The sequence below is a fragment of the Trichechus manatus genome, unplaced genomic scaffold (genome assembly GCF_000243295.1).
Source record: "Trichechus manatus latirostris isolate Lorelei unplaced genomic scaffold, TriManLat1.0 scaffold00003, whole genome shotgun sequence".
NCBI lineage: Eukaryota > Metazoa > Chordata > Mammalia > Sirenia > Trichechidae > Trichechus > Trichechus manatus.
The window spans coordinates 13819194-13832101 of record NW_004443939.1 but is presented as its reverse complement, the minus strand read 5'-3'; the positions used below and the strand labels follow the sequence as shown (position 1 = coordinate 13832101).

Genomic DNA, 12908 nt, shown 5'->3' with positions numbered 1-12908 from the left:
CTGAAATACTGGTGGCATAGCTTCCAGTATCACAGCAACATGCAAGCCACTATAGTAGGACAAACTGACAGAGCTGCAGCTTAGGGAGGGAAATGTGAAGAGTGACCCTGGAGATGTAAGCAGGAGCCACATCACCCAGGACTTTGTAGACCATGTTAAAAACTTCACCCTGTGTGCTAGTTTTTCCTAGGGCATGTTAGAACACAAGTGTTCTAACCCAAAAGACATAGATTAAGCATTTAGAGAAATAATTTAAAATTCTTTTTCTTTCTTGCTGTTAAAATTCTATATGATGCCATTTCTTTGCTTAAACTGACAATGATTTGTTTCTGCTATATAAAGTTGTTGTTGTTAGGTGCCATGGAGTTGGTTTTTACTCATAGGGACCCTACGTACAACAGAACCAAACACTGCCCAGCCCAATGCCATCCTCACATTTTTATGCTTGAGCCCATTGTTGAAACCACAGTGTCCATCCATCTTGTAGAGGGTAGGGTCTTCCTCGTTTTTGCTGACCCTCTATTTTACTAAGCATGATATCCTTTTCCAGGGACTGGTCCCACCTGATAACATGTCCAAAGTACGTTAGACAAAATCTCTCCATCCTTGCTTCTAATGAGCATTCTGGCTATACTTCTTCAAGACAGATTTGTTTGTTCTTCTGGCAGTCCATGGTATTATATAATACCATTATAAGTCTATGGTATTATATAATAATGGGTATTATTTAAGGAAAACTTGTTCTGTGGTATCTTAACATTCACAGCGATAAGGAGATCCATGCTCAGAGAGGTCAACTAATTGGCCCAAGAGCACACAACTAACCGGGGGCATTTCTAGAAATCTTAGAACTGAAACTCAAGTGTCTTTTAGACTCTACCACACCTTGCTCTTTCACCTATCCCACGCAGCTTCTTATCTTGCTATTGTTGATCCACATCTGAAACTTTTGAAGGGCTTCGACCCCCTACAAGAGAGACCAACAGAGCGTTCAAAATAAGTCCAGAGGCAACACACCGTGTTAACTACTCAGCCAGGCACCTGGTACCCGGTGGAGAGACTGTATTTTGTTGCGGCAGTTATCTGGAGAATACGGGCTCCCTGCTTCGGTGCAGCGCCCCCCTCCGCAGTACGCGCACCGCGGAGAGACCCAGCACGTGCACGCGCACAGGCGTGAGGCCGCAGCGTCGTGCCGTGGCTGTTCTTTGCAGCCCCGGAGCCCTGGTGCCTTGAGTGGTTCCTCCCGGGGTCTTCTACTCCTACGCCACGGACCCAGGGTTGCCGGTCGCCCTTCTCCAGGCCCTCTCCAACCCCTGCCTAGACCAAGTAGAAGCGCGGCCCCTACCCTCTGACCCCACGTTGCACAATGCCCGAGCCGAGCCTCCGGGGGTGTGAACCCCGGCGTCCCTGCCCCTGGGCGGGTACGGGCGGCGGCGGTGCGGGGAGCGGAGGCAGCAAGCGCGCAGCCGGCTCAGTCTACCCTCCCCCGGCGCCGCCAATCCCACGGGAGCCGCCGCAGCAGGCCCCGAGTCGCTAGGCCCCTCAGCCAGGCCCGCCCGCCGCTCCTCACAGGCCGCCGCCGCAGCCATGGCGGAAGTTCATAGACGTCAGCATGCTCGGGTTAAAGGAGAAGCCCCCGCGAAATCCTCCACACACAGAGATGAGGAGGAGCTGGGGATGGCGTCGGCCGAAACGCTGACTGTGTTCCTGAAGCTGCTGGCCGCCGGCTTTTACGGCGTGAGCTCCTTCTTCATCGTGGTGGTGAACAAGAGCGTGCTTACCAACTACAGGTAGGGCCGAGGCGGCCGAGGCCGCGGAGGAGGAGCGGGAGGCGGCGGCGGGGCGCTGGCTCCGTGGACTTTGGCTGCCAAAGTTGAAGATGAACAAAGTTGGGCGGGAGCTGGGGAGGGCGGGCAGTTGACGCGCGCGGCCGGGAGCGGTGGCCCGGGCCGGCCCGGAGCGGTGGCCGGGGGCGGCCCGGGCGGCGGAGCTGGATTGGGGCGAGGGTCCGGCTCCCTCCGCGGAGCTCGGGCCGGACGCGTTCCGGCAGCCCCTGCGGTGCCCGTCTTGCAGCGCCTCTAAAACCCAGCCGTTCGGAGTGATGGAGCAAAGTTGCTTCGTGACTTTTTGGTCCCTATGCATGCAAGACGGGGAGGAGAACGAGGGATGCCCTCCGTCCTCTTAGATCGGGGTCTGGGACTTCTTAGATCGGCGTCTGGGACTTCTTAGATCGGGGTCTGGGACTTCAGTGGTTCCCCGCGTTCGCTGACAGCCTTGGGGATGTGCGCATCCTCACGCCCATTTACAGTTATTAGGTTGCTGTCACTGGGACTCTAAGACAAAAGTATTTTTTTAAGTGTGAAACCCTTGAGGAGATCTGTATCTTAACTTCTTGAAAAATCTGTTGCCTGCAGTCGACTGAAATTGTAAAATCAGACAAGATGAGACAAGTGGCTGCCCACGGCTACAAAATCAGCGGGGTTGCCCGCCAATCGGCAAGAATTTTTCTCACAAGATTTTCTTTCATTTGGATAAACTGCAACGTTAGTGTGAATGGTATCAAAAATACATTTAAGGTTGCCAATTCGCAAAGTGAATTCACAGGACTACGTTTGGGTTTGCTGACTCTGTGCTCTTTTTTTCTTTCCCGTTTTTGTAGATTTCCCTCCTCACTATGTGTTGGACTTGGCCAGGTTGGTTGGACTCTTCAGCATTACGTGGTTTATGTTGTTGGAACTTGTGTGTGTGTCTTTGTATGTGGAACAGTGAATCTGTGTTCTTTATTTACAGATGGTGGCCACGGTGGCAGTTCTGTCGGTGGGAAAGGCGCTCAGAGTAGTCAAGTTTCCTGACTTTGACAGAAATGTACCTCAAAAGGTAAAATAAATAAATAAATTTACAGTCACACTTTATATTGTAAAAATAAATTATTATATGTATTTTTTTATCAGTTCTTTGCATACTTAAAAATTGCAGCCTTGAAATCGCCCAATCAAGAGTGGGTGTAATGGAGGTAAAAAATAATACATTTTAAAGAAGTCCCACACTCTTTAAAATTAAGAATAAAATAAACGAGGACGCTTGTGCTTTGTTTTCAGTTAATGCACACTTGTTGGGAGTACAACAGTTTTACAGTTTCTACTTTAATCTAGCCAGTGTATCCTGGATTTATTATTCTTTGGGTTTATTTTCATATTTTTCCGCCTGCCTCTGCTTGATTCCACATGAAGATGAAATGCCTTTCCTTTTTCTGCTGACATTAGAAGCATGGGCTAATGCAGTATCATATATTAAAGCAGGGCTTTGTACTGGTTTCTTCTGGTTCGAATCCCTGCTGACAATTTGCATTTCTAACAAGTTCCAAGGTGATGCTAATGCTGCTGGTTAGGGACCAATTCTGAGAACCACTAGTAGAGCAGTGGTTCTCAAAATTTATGTATAAGAATCACCTAGGGTTTTTGTTAAAATGTAGATTCTGATTCAGTTTATCTGGGATGGAAATGCAAATTCTCTGCAGAGGTTCGAACTGGTTCAAAGCCCGGTTTTAAAGCAAATGATGTTTCTGTCCCACATGATTTGATCATCTTCATATTTCTGTTTCTTTTCGCCCTTCCCTTCCTCCAGCTCTCTTTCTGTTGTAGTAAAGCTGTTTATCCAAGAAGAGTTCATGTTGTTTGGATGCTTCATGGGGGCCAAAATTGTGTATGAAAGTGAATCATTGTGTTAAGTGGAAGGAATTTGATTGTATAAACAAAACTGTTTGTTTGAAAGGACCTTGTTTTAGCTGTCTTTATTACTGAGTTTTGTTATCCCTTTTTAAATTTTTCTAGACGTTTCCACTACCTCTACTATATTTTGGGAACCAAATCACGGGACTGTTCAGCACAAAGAAACTGAAGTATGGATAACTTTATTTTACTAGTGAGGTGTTAATGTATTCTTAAAACTGTATTTGAATGTAAAATAATTAACATATTTTTATCGATTCTGAATTAAATGAAAGGACCTGGGAGGCTTTTATTACTAAAGAATGAAGAGGGCACCAAGGGTTTTAGTTTAAACTCTTTAAGTATAAGGAGAATGAGGAGTTTTGTTTGTCTTGGGTTTTTTTTTCTCCCGCTTTGCTGATAAGATAAAATCCTGCCTTGGTTGGTCTTAAAATGCTATAAAACAATGTAATAGGAGATTTGTGTTGTTTTCCAGATGTTTTGTAATGAAGGATATAGGCTATGCTTCCAGGATTTCAATTCTTTAATACAATTCATAAATATTATATTTTAGGTAAATTCTACACAGCAAAATCAGAGGGTAGGCATGAGAACTTTTGCAGTTTTTCCTTTTAACATGAAGTAGTTAAAGTCATCTGGAACCCTGATATGAATATGATTAATATCTTTATACGTGGCAGTACAACTATGTTGTTGTTTGCTGCGTTCAAGTCGATTACGACTCATGGCTACTCCATGTGTGCAGAGTAGACTGCTCTATAGTATTTTCAAGACTGTGACCTTTCAGAAGCAGATGGCCAGGCCTGTCTTCTGAGGTGCCTCTAGGTGGGTTAGAACTGCCAGTCTTTAGGTAGTAGTTGAGCGCTTACCAGTTTGTGCCACCCAGGGACTCCAGTGTAACTATGTTGTTTTGTTGTTGTTTGGCGGTGTGGAGTCGATTCTGACTTATCACGACCCCATGTGACAGAGAAGAACTGCCCCGTAAGGTTTTCTTGGCTGTAGTCTTTGTGGAAGCAGATTGCTGGGTCTCGGAGGGCTTGAATCACTAACCTTTTGGTTAGCAGCGGAGTGCTTAACCTTTGCACCATGACAACACTGTCTTATTACCCTAAACCAAAAAAAACCAAACCCATTGCCGTCGAGTTGATTCTGACTCATAGCGACCCTATAGGACAGAGTAGAACTGCCCCGTAGAGTTTCCAAGGAGTGCCTGGTGGATTCAAACTGCCAGCATTTTGGTTAGCAGTCATGCCACCAGGGTTTCCTTTATTACCCTACAACCTCCCAATTCCTGTTCTCCACTTAAGGAATGTACTGTGTATTGGGTGGGCGTGCTATTGAAACTTCACATATAAGGAAACCATTTGCAAGAATCCTTTGGCTCCATCACTTCCACAAAAGCTAATGCCCTGGCATACTGGATAATTACAAAACAGTGTGGAGATCTCTGAGGATCTCTGGGGATCATTTCCTCTTCCTTCAGACCCAGTAAACCTGACAGAATGACCAAGATGATATCTCCTGGGAGAGAAGTGTTTTAAGAAAGTCAAATTTATCATGAGTGGGTCATCGTCTTCCATCTCATTACCCTTTTGGAAAGAAATGCAAGCTGCTGCAAAGTGCAGCTTGTGTAGAATTTGCTCTTTTTCATGCATTGTCATCCATCCATCCATCCATCCGTACATTCAATCGTTCAAACCCTGTCTTTGCCACTTCAAGACTGTGACTTTGAACTGTACAAGGATCTTCCTGTTCTCTGGGAGAGATAAGGTATATTCAGAAATTACGTATTGCAAGCATCTGTATGTTTGATTATTACAAGAAAAACACAGTAGGAATTTAGAGGAAGACAAAATTACTTCTACAAAAGGAAAACCAAGGAATGTTTCAAGGGGTAATATTTTTGTAGATGTTGTTTAGGAGTTTGGGAAGGGAGATCAGTCCAGTGGGGAAAGGAGGAAGAGAATTTTTTCTGTTAAAGACTAACATGCTCACAGTTCCAGGGTATTTGCATAATTAGCCAGATAAATTAAAAAATGGGTATTATCAGTCTGTGGTGATACATGTGTAATCTCTACCATTTTATAGTTTGATTTTTCTCACTTGTAGTTTTATAAAAGCAATCTTTTTAGGCTTTCAGATAGGAATTATGTCTAGACAGATGCAAGTTTAATTACAGTTTAATCAGCGTGGAATTTCCATTATAGAAGGAAGGAATTAGCATTATTTTAAAATGCAAATTTGGAGAAACTTAGTTTAAAAAAATAGTTAAACTTTATTTTACCTAATTATCTTTTCTTTGCAGCTTGCCAATGTTTACAGTTCTGAGAAGGTTCTCTATCCTGTTTACAATGTTTGCTGAAGGAGTTTTACTCAAGTGAGTTACATTTCTAATACATCTAGTCTTTAAATGACTTTAATCACTTTGAAAATGTGCCCAGCATGTATTGGATACTGAAATTATTTGTCTTATTTCTACTTCAGTTTTTGAGAAGGTTAAGCACCGTTCTCCTTTGCTGTAGAAATTGATACGTGGGAGCAGTAGTTGGGAAGACCGTGAATTGGAGCTTGGAAATCTATCTGAACATTGATGTATTTTCTAGAATTCCTATACCTACTGCTGCCATTGGGTGAAGCCAGGTCAAAATTATAGGTGTAGGTTTTACATAGTGTTTATATCTTGGCTTATTTTACTGCAGATGTGTGTGTTCTTTTCCAACTTAAAGAAATTGTGATTTATAAAAATTCAAACTAACTTACAATAATTGTAAGAATAATAAGTGTGGATATAGTTATATAAACAAAATGAGCTTTTGCTTCATCAGAGGGGTTCTTTTAAATATCTAGTTCCTTGGAAGCATTTAAAATATTGCTTATACCTTTTTTAAGGAAGTATCACTTATATATTTTGAGTATTTTTGGGTAATTTAAAAAAAATTTTTTATTTTGTTGTTGTTTATCACTTATATTTTATTGTCTATGTTGTAAAATGAGTGTCTGGGTAACCAAATCCATATATGTATGTTATATATATGTGTGTGTGTGTGTGTGTGTGTGTGTGTGTGTACATATGTATATTTAATTATTTTATAGGAAGACTTTTTCTTGGGGCATCAAGATGACTGTATTTGCAATGATTATTGGCGCCTTTGTAGCTGCCAGGTAAGGTGTTGTCCCATATAAAACCTATGATAGTACATTTGAAATTATCAGTAATTATTGATAATATGTTATCAGTCAATAAAAAATTATTTATAGCCTAAGTAAAACCATATCTTTGAAAAGCATCCAGAGGCTTTTGGAAAGGTTATATCTTTTTGAGTATATTAAGATCAGGCTGGCACAATTCAGATTTTTGGGATTCTTAAAAGCTAAATGCATGGAATTTAGGATTTGTTACTATCCTCTACTTATTGAGAACTTACCATGTGCCACATTATGTTCAGCATTTGATACACACTCTTTGTGTATATTTTTCACAGTAACTCTTAAGTATGATTTTCCTATTTTGTAGTTGAGAAAACTAAAGCTTAAGTTCAAAAACTTGCTCAGGGTCCCATAGCTAACAAATAGCAGAGCTAGAATTTGAATCTACACCTTATTCCGGTGGTAATAAGCCTAGGTGCTTTTATAAACACTGCAGTGCTCTTTTAGTTTGTCTGCTGCTAAAGGAAATAATTTCTGCTTTTCTGTGAGGTGAGGCAAATGACAATGAGTCATTTGCCATGTGGATTATTCAATGGTAACATTGCTTTATTTGGCCTCACTTAAAATATATCACAAATGCCCTAACTTTATTCTGCTAGAATACTAAATATTACATTACTAAAGCTTTTTCCATTTTTCTTAAGTTTTAGTTTTAAAATGTATGGGAAAATGTATACCCAATGACTCAAAATTAAAATGATTGCCGAAAACCTTCTATCTACAACATCTTACTCAGTCCAGGGCATGCATATATGAATTATGCTTGACATGTATTTTCCATCTGGGAGTTCCAGTATGCTTCTTGGATTGAATCATTTACCTTTATCACATCCCTGTGGTATTGTTGCCATTGAGTTGATTCTGAATCATAGTGACCCTATAGGACAGAGTAGAACTGCCCCTTAGGGTTTCCATGGAGCATCTGGTGGATTTGAACTGCTGAGCTTTTAGTTAGCAGCAGAGCTCTTAACCACTGCACCACCAGGGCTTTCCCTGTGGTACAGGCGACAGGAAATATCTTAAGTCAAATTCTTTTCAACCCTAAATCTCCAAGTGAGATTTTATCCTAAATAAAAGAGAATGGCATAATTGGATATTAGAATTTACTTATATAACTGTAAATTGTATACGTTTTATTGTCTCTTTGGGGAGAAATTTTATACTAGCCTCATACTTTTCTTTCTAGAGGTGCCCTACCAGTCTTTGAAACATTTGCTTGAAGCTGATGAGGTCTAAAATTGAACCAAACAGGGACTCCTCAGGGCTTACTCTGGCTTGCAAAAAGTTTCTGAGGAGGAGAGCTATTTGCACCAGCTTCATCTGTTTAGAACCTTTTACTTGGGAAAAAGATTGGGAGGAATCTGAAGTTAGTCAGAGCATTGTCAGGTAATGGTTGCTTGGGGAGGGAGGTGTGCATTAGACTCCTGTTACTGTTGCCTTCAAGTTCCATTCTGACTCATAGTGACCCTATAGAACAGAGTAGAACTGCCTCATAAGGTTTCTGAGGCTCTAATCTTTACGGAAACAGACTGCCACATCTTTCTCCCAAAGGGCAGCTGGTGGGTTTGAACAGCTGACCTTCCACTTAGCAGTCAAGCGCTTAACCACTGGACCACCAGGGCTCCTTGTACGTTAGGCTGGTCCTGCCAAAAGCTGCAGTGGCATAGACTTCTCAGAAGTCTAGGTTCCATCTAGTTTAGTTACAGGTGTATAGTATCTCTTCAGAATTACACACTGTGGGGCCACTATTTTAGCTAGAGTGCTAGCGCATGCTGGAGGCATACTGTTTTTTAGGATTTCATTTATTCTGATAAACTTACTGTGCTCTATTCTTGTTCCTGGTGTCTACTAGCTACCAGAAATTTCCTGTTTTCCCCAAATCCACTAGTTACACCTCATAAATTATTGAGCAGTTATTTAAGTATTTGTGTTCCTACTGTGTACTTAGACATTGTTCTAGTTTGATGTCAGAGCTGACCATGGTCCACCCTTTGGAAATTCTACTCAGTGAGCCGACCACCCCTGCAAGATAGTGGAACCATTTGTGTGAATCTTTGGAAAATGACATGTTAACAACTTCATCCTTGTCTGTGAAATTGAGATCTGATGCTTTCTGCCTACTTCACAGATGTACTGTAATTGTAAATTTGGTTGCTTGTTTTGTGTTTGAATTCAGAGCAGTATGCTGTTAACTGAATTGATTGATTATTGCTAATGATGTGTTTAACTTTTAGTCCTTATTTCTGAAGAATCCTTTATTGTATGAAATTGCAAACTGAACAGGAATCAAGAAATATAGTAGCTGATAAAATGCCTGATATTCACTTTCCTAGATAAGAATGTGTTCTTGTAAATATTATGCTTTGGACATATTTAAAATTAAATGCGTGTTCTTTAAATGTAAGTTGTTATTAAAGTGTTGCTCATGTTTTACAGCTCCGACTTGGCATTTGATCTGGAAGGATATGTTTTTATCCTGATAAATGATGTCTTGACAGCAGCAAATGGTGCATACGTAAAACAAAAATTAGATTCAAAAGTAGGTAGTAGTCCAAAGCTTCTCTAACAGATGTTTACTGATGTTGGGAATAGTAATGTCTGTTCATCAGGGAAAAAGCTGGGAATAAAGAAAAATGCTTAGGAGGAGTGGGAAAGACATGGGGTCTCTCTGAGGGTAAAAATACCTATAGTTTGGTGCTCATGTAAGGAACTTTATTTTTTAATTAATTAGTAATTAGATTTTATTGCTGACTTTTCTGGAAGGGACTGGGTGAATATTGCTCAGAGAGGGCCAGCAAATATAAGAGGTGTTCATTGGAGAATTGGGTGAGGAAGAGCAATATGTGGAAGCCCTGGGACAGACTTGAGGGGAAATGTTGGAGGGGGCTGCAAAACAAGGATGGCCTTTGTGTATCTGTGCTACAGATAATGGGAAACATTAAGTAGCATCAGGATCTCTTTGTCAGGAGCAACACTGGGCTCCCTGGCCTAGATCTCATACACATGAACTTTGTATACCCAGCTCTTTACCCTCAACTGGCAGCATGTACACAAAGGCTTTACAAGGTATTTTTTGTTTGTTTACTGTATACTTTGAATATGTTGTTGTTGTGTGCCGTTGAGTTGAAATTTTATTTTTAGATCAATCCAGACTTTCAGAAAGCTGAATATTTGAGCCACATTGCATTTACTATATTTTATTATGAGATTATATGACTGTAAGAGACGACTATATGAAACTCAGCTTTATGTAGCCATTGAGTTGTTATTGAAGACTTTGTCCTTTACATTATAATGTACCCTATGTGAGGACCCACATGAGATATGAATCTTAGATGTCACCATAGTTTTTCCTGAGCAGTTGGTGTATTTTTATCTCACAGTTAAATCTTTTAACAGACCGTAGTGTTATCTTACTTTCCTGCCCGTATTTTCTTTTCAGTCAGATGATCTAATCAGCTTGTTTTTTTTTAGTCTGCTCTGTTATATGTACAGTATTTCTGAAACTACTTCAGGTCCTTTTTTGGTGCTCAGACTCATAAATAAATACAAAGGCCCTACCTACTTGATAGCAGCATTAGTTAATATCCAGTTGTGTGGTATTTGTGTGGGACAGTCTTGGGTAAGGGCTTTGCCTTGTCCTCCAAAAAAGAATCATGGATTTCCTGGCCCTCCCAATAGCTTTTAAAATCCTCAGAGAATGTCTTTTTGAATATCCTTTAAGAACTAGGGACAGCGTAGATCTGTTTCAAACAAATTTTCTTTAAATATACCTTTTATGTCTTCCATCTATTTTCCCTGATGGCTGTGTATGATTATTGCATTTTAATGGAAGTATTTTACTTCCAGAAGAGCCCTTTAATTCTTCACTCAGAAATGACTTCCAGCTTATTTGTACTAGTTAGAATTGTTAAGCTTATGAGCTGCTTTTCCTAGTCCATGGTTTAGAAGCAGCAACTAGAAGGTAGAATTCTACTTAGATGCAGAGAGGCTTACCAGCAGTAAAAAAGGAGAGGTAACAAGAGAAACAGGAAAACTATAAAAGACAGAAGTACTTACAAAAATTATGCAGAGGCTGTTAAATAGCAGTAAGGGCGGCACTGTGTTAGAACACAATACAGCAATGCATGTTGATGATGATGCTCCTAAAATCAAATTGTACTTTGAGAACTCTGTTTAAGAAGGCCTAGAGAAAGATATTCAAAACAGTTAAAATGTAAGGAGAAAAAACAAAAAACTTTGGTGTTTAAACTTTTGCATTTGTGAGTTATCCGGACGTGTTGTACATGTGTATGCATGTATCTTCTGCTTCCTGGATGACTTGCACTAACCCTTTTGCTTCTGCCAGATGAGCACCTGTTGTTAGAGGTTGTGTCCTACTATGGCTTTTCCTGATTCAAATGTATTGCTGTCTCAGAAATAAGGCACATCTTTTCATCGATTCTTGTGGTCACCATAAGCAGTCAGTTATTTGATTTATCCTGGAGGCAGTATGGCCACACTGAGATGCTTTTAATAAATAAGGAGTTTTACTGCCTGTAATTTTGGAAGTCCTTGTCATCTTGGTCCTTTGAGGATGAGTCGTGGCATAAAGACTTAGTCACTGTATTTCAGACCTGATGCAGCTGTTGAATTTAAAACATTTTTAGCTTATCTTTAAAAAAAAACCACACAAGTAATACAAATTTATGACAGAAGTAGAAAACATAGATAAGAAAAAAGAAGAAAATAAAACCTTCCCTTTACCCTACCATCAATGAGAAGCACTGTTTAGGTGGATATGCTTTTTTGTAGGTTTGAGTGCCTGTGTGTGTACACACACACAATATCTAAAATTTTAAAGAGGAATGATATATTTTCTAAGCTCTATTTTTCACTCAGTACTGTTTCATGAATAGCTTTCCATGTCTGTCAGCATTATTAAACATTTTTAGTGGCTGTGTGATTTTTTTTTTTTTTTTTTTGTATGGCTGCTCATAGTTTAATCAGCTAGTTTTTCTGTTGTTGGCTATTTGTTTCCAGTATTTCAAAGCTCCTTTTGAGAAGGTAGTTTGACCTTTTTATTACCATCAGTGATCTTTTAAGTCACAGAAGTTAGGTAGACATTATACCCCTATTCTCACCACTCTCCACCCCATGCCCCCACCCCCATTTTCCATTGCCTGTTTTCTGTTGGATGTCCTGGAAGTGTGTGAATCAAGGTAGGCCCTGATTTCCCATAGGCTCCCTGTGTTTGCGAAGATGTTGTTGTCCTTCATTGCTCCCCAGTAGCTGGGGGAACAGGTAATCATAGTGTGTTTTGGGAGATTAGCTGTAGTAATCTAAATCTCCATTGTATCTCACATACACATTTTCAGAAATACTTCACTGGGAAGTTATGCCTATCTTTGTTGGTCTAGGTTTGAGTCTGTGTGTCTGAATCTGTCCATCCATCTTTCTTAAATGGCACTCTTATCGTTCTGCAAAAACCAAGGCTAATTTGATGACTCTGGATTCAGTTCTGGAAAGAGAAGGGCTTCGGGGATGTATACCTATAAATAAGTGCATATGTGTTTAAAATAATTTCTTCCCTAGTTGCTGTTTTGAGGAAGCCAGTTGATGTCATTTTTATTTCTCTGATCTTAAGCACTTGAATTTGTCTCAGATAAGTTTAAAATCTTTTTTTAAGGTTACTCTCTTTTCCTTTTTGTCTTCTGAAAACTTAGATTATTTATTAATGTTTTCAAAACTTTTGGTGATTTTCTGTGTGTGTTCCGAGGAAGGGGTGTGTGTGTGTTGAGGGTGGTATAGGGTTGTGTATTGAATATACTGTGGACTGCCATAAGAATGGGCAAATCTGTCTTGGAAGAAGTACAGCCGGAATGCTCCTTGGAAGCGAGGATGGTGGACTTTGTCTCACATACTTTGGACATGTTATCAGGAGGGATCAGTCCCTGGAGAAGGACATCATGCTTGGTAAAGTAGAGGGTCAGC

General features: G+C 40.4%; 1 protein-coding gene across 3 annotated transcripts in view; it reads left to right on the top strand.

Annotated features, from left to right (window-relative positions):
* Positions 1–1217: 1217 nt before the first annotated feature.
* SLC35D1 (solute carrier family 35 member D1) overlaps positions 1218–12908 on the top strand; it is a 53819-nt gene continuing 42128 nt past the window's right edge. Inside the window, exons 1-7 of one of the 3 annotated variants that reach the window (XM_004369034.2) lie at positions 1218–1790; positions 2660–2693; positions 2791–2877; positions 3831–3898; positions 6034–6105; positions 6822–6890; positions 9372–9474. In XM_004369034.2, coding sequence (XP_004369091.1) covers positions 1588–1790; positions 2660–2693; positions 2791–2877; positions 3831–3898; positions 6034–6105; positions 6822–6890; positions 9372–9474 — 636 coding nt within the window. In that variant the 5' untranslated portion in view covers positions 1218–1587. Of the gene's footprint in view, positions 1791–2004; positions 2694–2790; positions 2878–3830; positions 3899–6033; positions 6106–6821; positions 6891–9371; positions 9475–12908 lie in introns of those variants that run through there. The other 2 variants (XM_023730876.1, XM_023730887.1) reach the window with 2 other exon arrangements.